General features: G+C 38.8%; 1 protein-coding gene across 3 annotated transcripts in view; it reads left to right on the top strand.

Annotated features, from left to right (window-relative positions):
* The window catches only part of LOC102386728 (probable phospholipid-transporting ATPase IIB), a 66,908-nt gene that overhangs the window by 32,218 nt on the left and 17,946 nt on the right, over positions 1-16,744 (top strand). For 2 of the 3 annotated variants that reach the window (XM_025195065.1, XM_025195064.1), the window contains exons 4-13: positions 438-599; positions 2,555-2,647; positions 7,052-7,135; positions 7,686-7,856; positions 9,380-9,478; positions 13,576-13,665; positions 14,196-14,340; positions 14,698-14,762; positions 15,258-15,413; positions 15,526-15,665. In XM_025195065.1, the coding sequence (XP_025050850.1) occupies positions 438-599; positions 2,555-2,647; positions 7,052-7,135; positions 7,686-7,856; positions 9,380-9,478; positions 13,576-13,665; positions 14,196-14,340; positions 14,698-14,762; positions 15,258-15,413; positions 15,526-15,665 (1,205 nt within the window). The remainder of the gene's footprint in view (positions 1-437; positions 600-2,554; positions 2,648-7,051; positions 7,136-7,685; positions 7,857-9,379; positions 9,479-13,575; positions 13,666-14,195; positions 14,341-14,697; positions 14,763-15,257; positions 15,414-15,525; positions 15,666-16,744) is intronic. The other variant, XM_025195066.1, reaches the window with a different exon arrangement.

The raw sequence follows: 16,744 nt of genomic DNA, 5'->3' as shown, positions 1-16,744 counted from the left end.
TAGGGAAAAAGCTATTTTAACTATATTATGTTTTGCACATGTTCCACTGAATATCCTTTATGTATAAATGTATGTGCATTTAGACAAAGCAGCCTTTTTAGTGCTAGAGCTATTAGTTCTGAACAGCATTCCCTAATTCTGATACAGCTCAATTCAGTGAACAACTTTCTGTATATAGAAATAGATCCAAATATATATATATATATATATATATATTTTCCATATTATCCTTTGACAAAATGTATAAAAAGACTTATGCCATAATGTGAAAATAATTGATATAAAAGTATTTCTGTATTCTGGATCACTATGTATATGGAGTTTTTTAGCATGCTAGAGAGATTCTTGACCTTTAACCTAAACCCAGTTGTTTGGTTTTCACAAAATTTACACAAGGGTATAATTGACCTTTAACACCTCAATATGTTTTTCTTTAGGTAGCTCTGGTGCAATGGACAGAAAGTGTTGGTCTTACTCTGGTTAACAGGGATCTGACCTCAATGCAACTGAAGACCCCTGGTGGACAGATTTTGACATACTATATTCTCCAAATTTTTCCCTTCACATCAGAAAGCAAGCGCATGGGAATCATAGTCAGGGTAAAGTTTTTTGAAAACTTAAAAATTTGTTTGTCTCTTACTAAGGGCTCTTACTATGTATTTTTTACAGCCTATCAGGTTATTTACTGTAAAGCGTAGCCTTCTAATGTATGCCTAGTTTACAGGTGTTGCAAGCTTTCCACATTAAAATGAAACAACTGTGTGAATAACATACATTTGGCAAAAATAATACTCAAAGAGCTACTAATACCCTGATGCTGTAGAGCCCTGCGTCCCTGTGGAGTTATATTATATTGTCGTCTTCTTCATGCTTAGGGCAGCTTGCATGACCAAGGCCTGAACCTCCTTTTTTAGTTTTCCCATTGTATTTATTATAGATGCATTAGAATTTTGGGATTAAGGGGTGATATAAAATTTCAAACATGCCATAATATGCAGGGGGTGAGTTAGTGATTAAGGTACAGATTATTTGAAATAGTATCTCATAATGAACAACTGTTGTTAAAACAACAAAATATCCCATGATACTAAGAACAAGAATGCACGGTATTAGCCTTGTACTTGCAAGACATATTTGACATAAAGACATTTGTAAATTGGGAATAGCAATTGGGAGACATGGCGTAATTTTATATATTAAATAGTCACTTCATCAAAATATTTATTTTAGAGAAAACTACAAGCCAGTCTCTCTAAGAAGTATACAGAACCCCTGTCCTTCCTTTTTACACTTCTGGGTGGGACCCCTGTCCTTTTTACATTTAAAGCACCTAACATATACTTCATGAGTAAAAATATATACCTTTTGGAATGCCTACATATATATTAATTCAAATGAATGCCAAGAAGAGGATGGCAGACAACCTACACCCCTGTAAGAAGAGGATGGTGATCTTTAGACAGAAATGTATTTATGCTCCATGCCTCAAAGGAAACAAAATCTTCAAGTGGTTAGAACAGGACCCAGAAGTCATCAAGTCTGGACTTAGTTCCTATATCTGACACTAACACCCTGTATAACCTTGAGCAAGGCATTTATGCCCAAAATTTCAAAAGTGGTTTGTAATTTCAAGTGCACACAACTAAATTCTTGGATAATTAAGGACTACTTTTTAGAGATTCTCTATTGACCTCAGCTGGAAATGTAAGTAAATCTGATCTTGGGTGTATAAAGCTAATCATCCAGAAATTTGAGCTTTTTTCAAAATTTGAGATCATCTCCCTTCCTCAGTTTCCCTTGGAGTATCCAGATGAGTGCAGATGTTTGGTTCTCCAGGTTCAAGTAACAGAAGTGCAACTTGCCCTGCAACTACTTGTCCCTGGGAAACGCCTATGCCACATGTGCTTTGGTGTGTGGCATGTTACCCAGGGGCAGTAGGGGAGGCTGGGGCCAGCACTGTGCTGGCCCCAGCAGCCTTACCTGGTGTCCTGAGGGCCTCCCAGGGATGCACCTAGAGCAATCCTGCTGGACAGAGCCCGGCCAACAGTCCAGGCAGCCCGGCTTCACTTTTCAGCAGCTCATGCTACTTGTGCGTGTGCTGCTCCATTTTCCCCCTAGGTTTTCTTGACCCCTGGATATCTAGGGGTCAAAAAAACCCACAGAAAAAAAAAAAACAGAGCAGGGAAAGCATGGGCAGCATGCCCTTGCAGCATGGAGAATACCTGACTGTGTGGTATGTGGTGCTGCAGATGTGTCTGGACGCTTGTCTGGATGTGTGCCCCCTATGTGTAAAATGCGACTTGCAATCGACACAGATAATTTGAACAATTCATTTGTATTTTTATTTGCATATGTGCATCTAAAACCTGGGCAGCGTATATCTTACAAATTGATTTAATTGGGTGATGGCTTTCTAAACTGTTTTAAGATCTTCATATGTGCTTATTTTAAAGTATTTTACTGTCTTAAAGTATGACAAATTGTTTTCTAGGTACAGTCACTTGATTTGAAATACAGACAAAATCTTTTTCTACTGTTTTTTTTTAAATTACAGGATGAATCTACAGGGGAAATCACATTTTACATGAAAGGTGCAGATGTTGCAATGTCCACCATCGTACAGTACAATGATTGGTTAGAAGAGGAGGTAAGAAATATTATGATTGTTTTCAGTTTCAAGAGAAAAGGCCAAATGATAGATTTTTGTCATGCAAAAATATTTTATGACTGAAGAAGGAGAAACTGTAATTTCTCATTTAACACAGATGCTATTGGAATAGGTTCAGAGATAGAAATCTTGAGCCAAAACAGTAATGGATTGTGAAATGCTATTACGTGTCTCATGAAAAGGTTTTAAGGAGTTGCAGTTGTTTCCAGTTTTTATAACCCTGAAAGAAAAGCAAAGGTAACAATTTGACTAAAAAACATAGTGATCTAAAACTAAAAATATTTTTATTTTGGCAAATGACCATTGCTAAGCAATTGTACTCACACACCTAATTACTCCGGAGATATATTTTCAGTACAATCCTTTTTGTCCAGGGAAACAGTTTTAAACATTTTTATTCTTAAATTGTACAGTTGTTCGGGAATTCTGAAACATCATCGTAGATGTAATCATAATGAGGTGTTTTTTCTTAAACATGATTTGTAGACATCAGATTTTTTCAGTAATCCAAGCTCAGTGAATACATGTCTTTGCACAAAATAAATTTCAAAACTGCTTTAATACTTCCATTGTGATGTGGTTAGTAGGCACCAGCAATCATCTTAATCTGACCCTACATACAGACAATATGGTAATACAATGATCGCACCATGTATGTTCATAATGGTATTGGCAATATGAATCAATATCTGCTTCAGGGCAGTTTGATTTATTCAGGGACATGAATAAATTAAACTCCCTCAAGACCTAGCAAAATGTCATAAAAATTACTTTTGGCGATAACGATACACAATTAATTGTGAAATACTTGTTTAATCTATTTAGCATTATGAGGTCAAATCAATAAGTATTTTGCACCAGGAATACAACATGAGGCTTGTTTTTCATTAAGACAGTTGTTTTATGCTGTTTTTAAGTCTACTTTTAGTGTGTTGTCTTTTAATCGAAAAGAACCATATTTCCTGTGAAGAAATCATATTTTCTTAACAGTCATTGCTTAGCTCAATTACATGTACTTTAGCCATGTACAATACTAGTTTTAATCCATTCTAAAACTTCAGTCAGATGGAATTTTACTTATTAAAAAGATTGGCAGGAGGAATCCAGGACCTAACAATAGCATACTGTGTTATGTAGGAGAACCAAAATGCAGCTTTTTTTCCCCCAGATTTCATCTCTAGCTATGCCAGATGAGCAAGTACTGGCAACATTAGAGTTGGAAAATAACCTTTAAGTCCATTTCCTTTAGTACATCTTGCCAAAACAACTTGTTTTATGTTACTTTATGTTGCTTTATTGCTTTCTTCTATCTAGTTGTATGTTTTTGCAGCAATCTAGAAACAACATGTTCAACTATAGTGGCAGGTGACTGTGCTACTGTTTGAGGATCATGCCATTGATTGTTTGAATATAGCTAGTGATTTTTAACTTCGGTTTTTTAACTGACCTATATCCTCATGAATAGAAGAAAGAGGAGGAAGAGGAATTATTTCTTATCCCATCACCTAAAAAAAAGTGGGATAAGAAAAAGAATGAAAATTTTCAGCTCAAAATTACATTTTTTGAGGGACAGTTATAAATCAATAAGAATGCCTTCTGAATCATAATTTCACTCTTAGATGCATGTCCGTAAGACTTTGAACAAACAGGTTTCTGAATATTGTTCCTCTATAGCACATTTATCTAACAAGACAGTAGGAGTGTTACAAAGCTTATATCTGCCCATCCTTTATCCTACAGATCCTCTTCACAATAGACGGCTGAGATATTAGAGATGGAAAAAAAATCTTAGATTTAATTTGTTGTTCACAGTCACTTGTTGGTCTCTTGGTGAATTTATACTTCCAAGGTTTTGTATTTCTACTAAATATCTGTGTCATGGGATTTTTTTTCTCCTTTTCAATTACTCTGTATTTTTTACAAATGATCACATTTTATTTTCTGTTATTTCTGGGTACCTTTGCATTATTTGAGTTATTCTGAATTATACAACTCCTCTGAGTTTATCATCTGTGAATTTCATTAGTTTGTTGTTTATCCTTTCATAAAATCACCAATGAAGATGTAAAACAATACGCATTCTAACATATTCATGTGTAATTCACTAGGCACTTTCCTTCCATCCAATACGTTACCATTTATAGTGGTATTGTGATTACAGCCTCTGTATTTTTGTCTATGCAGTGTGGCAATTTTCAGTTTAACCAAGCCAATACTTGGTTCAAATTTTCAGTTTAACCAAGCCAATACTTGGTTCAACTTTTAAATAAATACTTTTTCAACTAAGACTTCTTGAGGCATGGTATCAGATGCTTTTCTCAGTGTCTGGTACTCCACGATTATACAAATTACTTATGTGTCTCAGCTTTGTAAAGAAAAGGACATTTCTGAGAAAAGGAATTGCCAGACAGGGTTAAAACTGCTATGTTTTTGTACACGTAAGAAACCAATCTCATTATCTTAATATGGAGTCAGAGCTTGCTATAGTACTAGATAGATCAACCCTGGTTCTAACTCCCAATCTCATGACTTTTCCCCAGGATGGTTTACATCTGGGATCAATAACCTTATTGCCCCTTGGCCAAATCCAGCCTGCAAAGAGATTGGATTTGGTCAGGGAAGCTATGTCCAGATGAGTGAGGCCGTGTGGTATGTGGTGCTGCAGACAGGTCTGTGGCACTGCATACTCAACTGTTCTCCAAGTGCCCCCAGTGATCCCGGGGTCAAAAAAACCCATGCAAAAAAGAAGCAGAGCAGCGCATATTGGGGTAGCACGCACCGCTCAGAACTGGAGCCTGGCCAGCTGTAGCCACACTCCAGCTGCCACCCAGGCTCCAAGCGGCAGGATTGGCAGTGTTTAACCCCCCTCCCTGGTCCCAGACTCCAGCCAGAGTTTGCCTGGGGGCAAGCAGTCCCTGACAAAGACTGTGCTGCATCCCCAGCTGGGCTTGCCCCACCACCCCCTTGTGAGCCAGCCCTCACTGCTCCAGGTAGGGAGCAGAGGGGTGGGGCCAGCCCTGCTCTCTGGAGCAGACAACACAGTCCAGCCTCAGGCTGCAAAGTGTGCTGGGATGTTGGGGAAGTGTGATTGAACTTGAACCAGGAAGGGATCTGGGACAGAAGTTTCATACACTGGTTTGACCCAAATCAGTTAAGTCTGATGCTACATTCAACCAGGTTTATCTTAAACCAGTTTCAGCCATTTTGAAACTGGTTTATGTGCACTCAGCTTATGTTCTGTTACAGATTTAAACCAGTTTCTGATTACTTAAACCAATTTATGTGCAACTTTTGTCCCTAGCCAAGGTGTGCTGCTGCTGCTGCTTGTCCCCAGGGAATCAAATGTTCATGCTCGTGTGGACACAGCTATAAGATCCAAACAAGCCTAGAGCAGCATGGAGAATGAGGCGTCCTACAACTGACCCAAGCCACCCAACCCCTATACAGCAGCCTCCTCTGCAGCCCTCCCTGCTGCTCTGCCATGCCTGCACTTACCCAGGTCCTGTGCAGCGAGAGTATCTGTAGCCAAGGAAGCATAAGCAACTTGAGCTCTTCTGGGGTTGTCTATTTGCAGCTTATGTGGCAAGTTGCCAGGTCACAAGCTCCAGGCTGGGGCAGCAAAAAGTTGCTGACCCTGGTCTACATGTGAGTCGCAACGTTAGCCTCTGAATAGATGCCTTACATGGTACAAAGGGAAAAATAATTATTCTTTTATCTTTATTTACAACAATAAAGTTTCATAAATACAGCAGTTGCATTCAAATCAGGGGTGGCCAGTTTGTGGCCTGGGCAGCCTGTGTGTGGCACATGGCAGATTGGGACGGGGACAGATAGAACAGTGGCAGCTAAAGCAGAAAACAGAACAGCAGATCAGGCAGGAGCACAGGGCAGGAAGCAAAAAACAAAGTAGCAGATTGGGCAGGGGAAGGGGTTTGGATTGGCACTCAGGGAAGATGCAAAGCTAATTTGTGGCATGCCTACCAAAAATGCTTGTGTGTGTTGTGCCCCCCACCCCCCCACCCCAGTCCTAAAAAATCTCAGGTCTTGTCCTAACTATATTTCTGGAATCCCTTGATATTTATTCCTTTTTTTCATTGAGTTGCTTTTAGTTGTTTTTATGTGAGGTTTGCTCAAGAAGTTCCTCAGACTGGACAATATAATCAAGTTTATTTTCTTACAGGATGATATCACAAATATCATTGGGTTTTTTTTTCCTCTTATCTATTAGTTAGACATCATTTTACCTAGTGTTCAGACCAACCTTACAGGGCTAGAAAACCAAATAGGTTGTTCTTGACCATAAAACTTTTGTGGATGTAGTATCATATAATATGGTGTTTTAATTAATACCTGCACGATTCTTCTGTATTTTTGTCTATGCAGTGTGGCAACATGGCACGAGAAGGATTGCGCACTCTGGTTGTTGCCAAAAAGTCATTAACAGAAGAACAATACCAAGATTTTGAGGTATAAAAAGATACGCTCATCAATGTTCCTAACATGGCTCATGAATTCAAGTAAAGCAAAGTAATACAATAAGGAATGTTGTTGTTTTTATTTTATTTAAATAGCACATTGTTATTTAAAATATTGGTTACAACAGTTTTACTCAAATGCCTTTGAACAAAAATGTTGTATGGTGTCATATCTAACTGAAATATCGTTATTCCTCAGTATCTATTCCAAAGTCATGTATAAGAAGTTGGTCCTACAAGGACCATAACTGCTTAAGTGTCCTCAAGCTTGCTCTTAATTTGTCTTCACAAAGTTCACTGTGAACATTAGAAAAGGAAACTTGAAACTGATTTGTTGACTTAAAATTAAATGATTAAAGTGCGACTTTTACTTTACAGAATTGTGTAGGGTTTTTTTGGTGGTTTTAGGATATTTAAATAAGATACTGCATCATGAATCTTCATTGTCAGCAAATCCTAACAGACTAAAGATTCATTTTCTCTTTATCAGTGGTAGCCAGATGTCTCTAACTGATTTTTGTTTTTTGTGTTTCTGCAAGCAGAATCGATATAACCAAGCAAAGTTAAGCATACATGATAGAGCCCTGAAGGTTGCTGCTGTTGTGGAGAGTTTGGAGAGAGAAATGGAATTGCTATGTCTCACTGGAGTAGAAGATCAGCTACAAACTGATGTTAGACCAACTCTGGAAATGCTGAGAAATGCTGGAATAAAGGTACCACTTGCTCATTTCCAAAGGGCAATTAGCATAACATTTTGATTGTAAAAATACCAGCATTGTGTACCTGCCAGCAGGTGGTACCAGCATTTAGTTTGCTGATCTCTGGCAAATCCTTTCTGGGGCTTATTCACTTCACAGCTAGTCACCCTGATATCTGAGGAGGCTCTCCCTTGCATTGCATGCTCCCATTTTGCTGAGCTGCCATCTTACACATTTCTCAGCTGCTGGTCTGACATATAACATCATCTGGACCATAGGGAAAGGGTTTCTTGACTCCTGCTTATTGGTTGCCTCACCCTTCTCTCTCCTTTCTGCACCAGAATCTCTCTTCCTCAATACATGCTACCTTAACCTCCTTCCTCTCTATCTCCCCCCCTCTCCCCACTGCCCTGCCCTCAGCAGACAAGGGAGATGAAAACAGTAGACAGCGGCTACATAGAGACCCAGTATTGAATAGGGTCAGGGCCGGCCCACAATTTTGGGGGCCCCCCTGCAAAATATAGTTTTGGGGGTCTCCCTGATGCAATGAAGCCGGGAGGGGACGGGGGTGGCAAGCAGCTGAAGAAGCCGGCAGCAGGGAGCAGGGGTGGCGAGTGGCCAGATGCGAAGCTGGCGGTGGCGGCAACACAGAGTGGTGGCAACCACCTGCCCCCCCCCCTTGCTACAGCATTGATTTGAAGTGTTCACGGCCACAGGGGGCCCCTTGGCTGCGGGACCCCCTCTGGCCACAGGTTTTGCAGGATAGGACAGGCCGGCCCTGAATAGGGTGGTTGGAAACAGAAAGGAACTAAGAAAATTCATGCCATTCCTGAACTTGTCCATTTTACTTATATATTTTTGCATCTCTTTCTCCAACCCCTTAAATGTTTTTGTCCTGTTAAAATGTAAACTCTGGATCACAATCTGTGTCATCTTAGATATGTGAGTAGGGTATAGCAAGTTTGGGGTGAAATTCTCATTTCCAGTTCCAACCTCTTTACAACACCTAGAAGAGTTGGAACAGGGAAGAAACCGTGTCTATGCACAGAAACTCTGGAAGACAGATCTGGAGGCTATATCACAAGAGCTTGTATACAAACCCCAATGCAAACGGTGTACTGAGAATGAAGCCACAAGGGTTATGTTACAGGCAAGACTACACCATTCTGTATTACAGAAATTCTGGGCAGCACTGTAATCCACAAAGCAGCCCCAGGAGACTGCCATCATTTACTGTTTTCAGCAGGCTTCTCCAAGCCTAGGCCTGGGAAAACACAAAAATGGCTTAAAGCTTCTTAGGTTGTAGATAATGTGCTGAGCCTTGTAAAGACACCACTCAAAATCTGACCCCGTGTGCACTATTGTACAGAAAATTATACATTTCATTAACTTAATTTAATAATGTGCAGCCAGTAAATCCTCCTGTTTGTCAGATTCAGCTCTCAAGGAGGAGATTTGAGGAAGACGTGTGTATCATTCAGTTTTTGAGATCAGTGACCTTAATGTTCAACTGGATTAATTTCAACATTGTTTTGCAGATATGGATGTTAACAGGAGATAAACTGGAGACAGCTACTTGTATTGCAAAAAGTTCCCACTTAGTATCTAGAACTCAAGATGTTCACATTTTCAGACCCGTAAGTATAGCTCCAAATATTGATTTTTTTTTAACTGGCCTGGTGAAGTAAGGGTTAAATTTTAAAATATTGGTTTATAAGTGATGGATTATTAATAATGAATTTGATATTCATGTTAATAGATTAATTACAAAAATGGTGTGGTGTTATTGTGCACATCAGATTACAGTTCCATAGAAATTGTACTTTGTGGTAACTATTTGAAGACTGAAGATTGTAAATCATTATGTATGTCTGGCATTTTACAGAAGATACATTTGTTCTTACCCACCAGTCTTTATGCTTAAGTAATTCATTTGATTTCTGCAAACTTATTCCTAAATTACATTGGTGGAAGTGAGTGTCCAAAGTCCTTCTGCAAAGAGGCTCATTTTTTTAATCTACTGTGTTTTTCAAGTAAAATTTATATTTTATTCCTTGTCTCTTGAAAACAATTAATAGATAAGTAAACTCAATATCAATTTATATACATTTTTGTTATAATTGAATAATGTCAACTATGCTGAATTCAAACAAAAATAAAGATTTCCCAGGCCTTGATTGATGATGTGTGATCAGACATAATATGTCTGTGTTTGTTCTAAATGAACCACTTGCACCTACAGAAATAATTATTTGAATATAATTTACATGTAAATGTAGTTTCTTCTGAAGCATCAGAATGGCAAATTAGGCCCTGCAGACTACTATTTGCAATTAAATTATTAATGCTTCTGATAAAACTTCAGATCAATTTTTGTTGACCTTTCCATGTTGTAACACCACAAATTAAGTCTTCCTGAATAAAATCTATTTAGCTTGAGTTTGATTTTTATTTTCATTACCTAGATTAGTAATAAGAGATCAACATAGAACTGTGTTAATTTAGAATACATGAAGTTTTAAATTAGTTAGAAAATGCATTTATACAGAATTCTATCTTGTCCATGCCTGCACTTCTCAATCAGTTTGGAGAAAAGGTGGTTTACCATGTTATAGTACTTAAAATTGAGTGAACAATGATTCATATAAATATTAAGTTTGACATGATCAGTTTTTTGAGGAGTCTCCCACGTGTCCGTTAAAAATATGGTATGACCATGGCTCATTTTTAATTCAGTTTTGATAAGTAACTTTTGGACTTACAATAGGATACATTACACTATACCTTTGCGTAACACTAATACTCTAAATACAAATTGTCACCAAAAAAATATTTAACATTCAGGCTCTCAAAAAGGTTAGTTTCTTTTATGTTTTTTTAATATTCTTTTAATTTTTGTTCAAGGTTCTCAGATGATGATTTTTTTCTGTGGTGGAATAAGCATGTTCAAACTCTTCCTTTCTCTGTATTAGTTGACTGGCAACCCTCAAGAGAAAAAAAAATTGAGCTCATCAGCCAATGCAGAACTAGGGAAGCACAAGGAAATCATTAGTAAACAGGTTTAAAGCTAACAAAAGCAAGTTCTTTTTCACTCAGCCTGTAACTAACTTGTGAAACTCATTGCCTCAAGATACTGTAGAGCAGGGGTATGCAACTTTTCCGTCTGTAGGCTGGGTTAGGAGTGGACACTAGGACCCAGCCCGTGCTTCTCCTTGCAGTGGCATGGGGAGAGCACCCACAGCCAAAGTCCCTCACTGCCAAAGCCCCACAGGGCTGATCCAGTGGTTCTGCGGGCTGGATCCTGCCAGTGAGCCACAGGTTGTTGACCCCTATTGTAGAGGCAACAATTGAACCAGATTCAAAAGAGAATTAGACAAATTCATACAGTATAGGTCCTTCAGTGGATATTAAACATTATGGGCATTTATACACATATATTTGTCTGCTCCAATGTGCCAGAGATCCAGAGCAGACTCGATTAATCATTTGTATAAACAGCAAAATGCACATCAGCACTGAGAAAATGGCTGGAGTATGCTTTTGAACTTAAACACCTTCAATGTGTTTTAGTTCAAAAGTGCTCCGCCACCATTTTCTCAGCAATGACACATTTCGCCATTTATACAAAAGTATGCACCGCAGTGCCGGGCGCTTTTAAAAGCACATGTAGAAATGCCCTATAGTTACAGGTCCAGGTTCAGACTTCCTATACCTCTAAACAATGGAAGCTGTAAGAGAAGAGGGGTAGGGAACAGATCAGACTGGATAGGCCCTGCATAAATGCCCTGTTAGCATACACTCTGTGCCACCGTGAGATACAGAATACTGAGTTAGACCTGTCACCTGACCTAGGGTGGCATCTCTTATGTTCCAAGTAGAGACATCTCTCAATCCCTGAAATGCTGTATACTGGCTGTGTCTACCTGAGATGCTAACTGAGCAGTAGCCAAAGACCACTGTGCAGTAGCGTCGCAGGGCAAAAAGCATGACGCAACACTACTGCACAGTAGTCTCAAGCTAGTATGCAGTCAGCATCACAAAAAAGTCATTTGGCAATGTTACTGCACAGTAACTCAGGTTGAACTTGTTTATACAAGTACTAGATGACTGCACAGTAACAATTGTGCAGTCAGCGTCTCGTGTAGACACAGCCAGAAAGAGTTGTTGTCCCTTCCCCTAGTCCCAGTGGCATGAATAATAAAAAAAAAACTTTTCCACTGATTATGTTTAACTTTGAAAGGAAGGAAAAAGAATTCCACATCTGCTGTTTTAGGAAGAGTTTTTGTCACTGTTGTTGTTGGGGTACATTAAAACACATCTACAGATCTTTATATGCAGTTAATCCACTGTGAGGAGTTCTTACTGCTTCCAAATCCAGATCTATGGTTTCTACTATTGGAGAGAGAGGTCCCAGGAAGGCTGGTTCTGGTTTTGAGCCCAAAACAGTGTTGCTTCAAACCATTTTGTATACTGATGGAGACTCAGAAATTTTAAATGTTATGGCCGCATTCAGACCAACACAGCTGTGCAGTATGTGGCACCGCAAATGTGTGTGGTGCCACATACTGCACATTTAGATGTTCTCTGCACTGCCAGGGAGCGCTGCCCATGCATGTGCTGATCCGCTTTTTTCTGCAGGTTTTTTTGACCCCTGGACATCCAGGGGTCAAAAAAACCCACAGGAAAAAAAAGTGGAGTAGTACATGCTGCTCAAAAGTGAAGCGGGGCTGCACAGGGCCATGCTCTGGCTGCCGGCCAGCCTCCATATGGCAGAATCGCCACTGCTGGAGCCCCAAGAGGACCCCAGGACTCCAGGTAAGGCTGGTGGGGCCAGCCCAGTGCTAGCCTCCACCTCCCCTACCCCACTCCGGGTAACTTGCCATGCACCAAAGCACACATGGCATAGGCATTCCCCAGGGACAAGTAGCAGTGACACAAGGTGCACCGCCACTACTTGTCCCTGGGGAACCAAACGTCCACACTTATCTCATCCACCCTCTTGTGAATGGTAATTCAAACAATCCTACCCAGTATTCAGTACTTTGTGTATAAAAGCCAGTACATTTGAAATCTGTTGAATGTTCAATATTTTAATTTGCTCCAGAAAATTTCAGTGCCCAAACTTTGAATTCATTCTGCATTTTACAAATCTAATTCAACACTGTGATATACGTATGGGACCAAAAAATACTGCATGCTCTTATGGCACTTTGTGCTGGTTGTTCAGATTCAAAATAGTCCTTGTATAGTGAACTAATATAAACTTTCTCAAGTATAAATGCCAAATCAAAAAATATATAGCGCTAGTAATTATATTTCTTTGCTTCTTGAGTTGTTTACTTCTCATCTAAACCAACAGAACTATTAATAGGGGAACATCACATTATTCCACAAATGTTCAACTTATTATCAAATTAAATCATTTTTTTCTGAATTTGGGGGGTTTATTGAGAGTTACCAGACTTGAATGTCTTGTCTGCATAAACTACTTCTTTGGTGAGGTACTGAATGAGCTGCCTACTCAGATTTGTTTCATGTTTCAAGATTTCTTTTGCATCTAAATTCTCTCGCCTGCAATGGGAAAGTTGTAAACCTACTGCTGTGTAGGTACATTCAAATTGAAGAACAAGTCTTGGAATGTTTTCTGCTTGTGTTTTCTAAATAAGTTGTCATATTTCCATTCACAGTTGTTCAGCAATTAAATCCTTCCATTTTGTGTTTATTGGTATTGAAGGTAACCAATCGAGGAGAAGCTCACTTAGAACTAAATGCCTTTAGAAGAAAGCATGACTGTGCTTTGGTGATATCTGGCGACTCTCTAGAGGTGAGATCTGGGTTTCTATCAGATGTATTTTAACTGTATCAGAGTATATAGAAAGGAAATTGTTATCTTCATTTATTTAAAAAGGCTTTCAAAATCCTCCTTAAATCCTACTTTAAATTATCCTCATGGTTGCTAGTACGGTTTAATTGAGCAATAATTAAGAAACACCTCAACTAGACAACAACATTTTGTTCATTTCATGGATTGTCACCAAAAACAAGGCTCACTGAATGGTAACATAATTAAACATATATACAATACAATTCAGTAATTCATATAACTAAGTTGTTTTGTCTTTTCTGTTAACACCAAAGAAATAACTATAAAAGTGCAATAGTTTACAATAAGCCAAGTTAAAAAAAACACCTTATTTCTCACATTGATAGCATTAAAGCAATACTCTGTATAAAATTTTTTTAAAAAGGGATTTCATTTTCCCTGATATTAATTTCTCAGTAGTGAAATGAGCCCAGACTGGGGTGCCACTCACACTTTGGAATGAATGTCATGTAAGATACTTTTTTCCATAGGTTTGTCTGAAATATTATGAACATGAGTTTGTAGAGCTGGCATGCCAGTGCCCTGCTGTAGTGTGCTGTCGCTGTTCACCCACCCAGAAAGCCCATATTGTGAAACTCTTACAACACCACACTGGAAAACGCACATGTGCAATAGGTAAGTGTCAGGTCCAGTTTCATTGTCAGGAATTAGAACTCGGTAAATTTGGCCAATAGATGGCAACAGGGAGAAGTAAATTAAAAGCAAATCCAAAGGATTACATATCAGTGTTTCAAGATCTTTCACTAACAAATATTACTGTTTTTCCATAAATGATGCCGTTGCAAGAGAAGGGGGGGAAGTTAAAACGCTTATGAAAAATATTTTGACCTTTGAAACTATATAACTTTTAACCCAAGCATTAATATCAAGAATTTAATGAAGCTAAGTACAGTACTAAAAAAACAAACAAACAAAAAACAATGAAAGGGGGGAAAAATATGAATAGCTGAATATTGCAGTGACATTTTCCAGGTGATGGAGGAAATGACGTCAGTATGATTCAAGCAGCAGACTGTGGAATTGGAATTGAAGGCAAGGTAATATTGTTTGTTTTCTCACTTATAATTGCAACAATATTGTATTAGAAGGGTTTTTTTTTAAACTGTACCTAATTAAACAAGTGTTGTAGTGCATCCATACTCTTCAAACTTTCAGACGAATGTTTAAGTATTTAAAAGAAATGTCACAAAGCTGTAAGAGAAATGTAATCTTTCTGTCATACCTTCTTAACTCCAGTCTGTTCTAACTTAACTTTTTTTTCTCTTTAAAAATGTAAGAAAAACAAAATCTCTGTAGGTTATTTTTTTAGTTCAATATTTGTGTTTTACTGAATGATTCAGGATGAGTGACTGTACTTCAGTAGTTAGTGACTCTTAAAGTATATACAGAATGTTATGTGTTGCATTCAACACTACAGTGCTGCTAAAATTGAATAATGAAGAAGGAATATTACATGTACAAACTGTTGCATTATGAAAATTCTGCAATCTGGACATTTCTGTATTGATTTTGATATGTTTGTTTTGTTTTAGGAGGGAAAGCAAGCTTCCTTGGCAGCTGACTTTTCTATCACACAGTTTAAACATATAGGCAGGCTGCTGATGGTACACGGTCGAAACAGTTACAAAAGATCAGCAGCACTTGGTCAATTTGTCATGCACAGGGGCCTTATTATTTCAACTATGCAGGTATTTCAGTTTCTGTATTGGTCGAAGACCCACTAATGTCATTACATTTAAAATACTATTGTGAAACTAAATTTAATCCTTGAATCTAATTTTTATTTTTGTTTTATTGTAGTGCACTGCACATGGAAGCATCTTAAGTAATTTAGTAATGCTCAGTTTTAAAATGTGCTGTCTTCTCTTTTTCAAGGCTGTATTTTCTTCAGTCTTCTATTTTGCATCTGTTCCTTTGTACCAGGGATTCCTAATGGTGGGGTAAGTTACAGCCAAAATCTTCAATACCTAGCAAAGTCATTCCAAACTAACTTTGTTTTTGGTGGGTGGGGCCGGGGGTCTTTTAAAAAATATATACCATTGATCATTTCTGTCACATCCTCTAAGAAATAAACAAAGCAGACGTGAAGATGCATTGGTGAGGTGTCACATTTCATCTCAAACCCCACAGTCCAAGTACCTATAGTGTGGCAACTTCAGAGGCAAGTGAGTTTGCAGCCAGATAAACCTACCAAAGGATAAAAATCTAAGCCGCCCTAGTGTTAGCACCTTCCAGTCATGTATGTGGACGTTTTCCTGTCACTCCCAGGCAGTTTCCTTTCTAAGGCTGGAGCAGTATCATAACTAGGGTACAGTGAGGGGACACCCATCCCAAGTGCTGACTATGAGAGTTTGCTAGGATCCTCTATACCGGGAGTCTTTGCCATGGCAGGGAAGTTCCCCTCTGGTGCTGCCAGCCATAGGAGACAGGCAGAGTAGCAGTGCACTGATCAGTAAGATACTCATTCCTCCTATTTCTGCAAAGGTTAGTAGTTATGACCGTCTTCCACAAGAAGCACTCTCCAAAACTGCTGCCTCCAGGAAAGCATCTAACAGCTTCAGGGTTCTGCTTTGTCAGTCTTGCTCTGGGATCACTTACTAACAACAAGCATGAGGGTCTGGGTCTGGGTGCGTCTCCCTCCATGCCCTGCCCCCTCTCTTTACTAACAGCTTCTTTTATAGCCCTTATTTTTATTACAAGAGTATCTAGAGCCTTCAGTCAAGTTTGGAACCTGTTATCCCTGGCATACATTAGGTACTGCATAGGCATATATTAAAAATACTCTAAGCGCTCTCAAAATCATGAGACTCTCGCAACAAAAATAAATTACAGGCAGTCAACTTACAATGTTTCGAGTTACAACATTTCACACTTACAACGTTTATAAATTGATACCCTGTTTCAACTTTCTGACGTCAGTTTCAACTTTACAACACTTGATCTGATGCCAAGCCATGCCAGCGAACAAGTTCGCTGCATCACGCATCTCCCTGGAGAACATCTGTCCAAACTTCCTTGG

This window comes from Alligator sinensis, unplaced genomic scaffold (assembly GCF_000455745.1).
Source record: "Alligator sinensis unplaced genomic scaffold, ASM45574v1 scaffold2023_1, whole genome shotgun sequence".
NCBI lineage: Eukaryota > Metazoa > Chordata > Crocodylia > Alligatoridae > Alligator > Alligator sinensis.
Note: the sequence above shows the minus strand (reverse complement) of the source record. Positions and strands in the feature narration are given on the sequence as shown.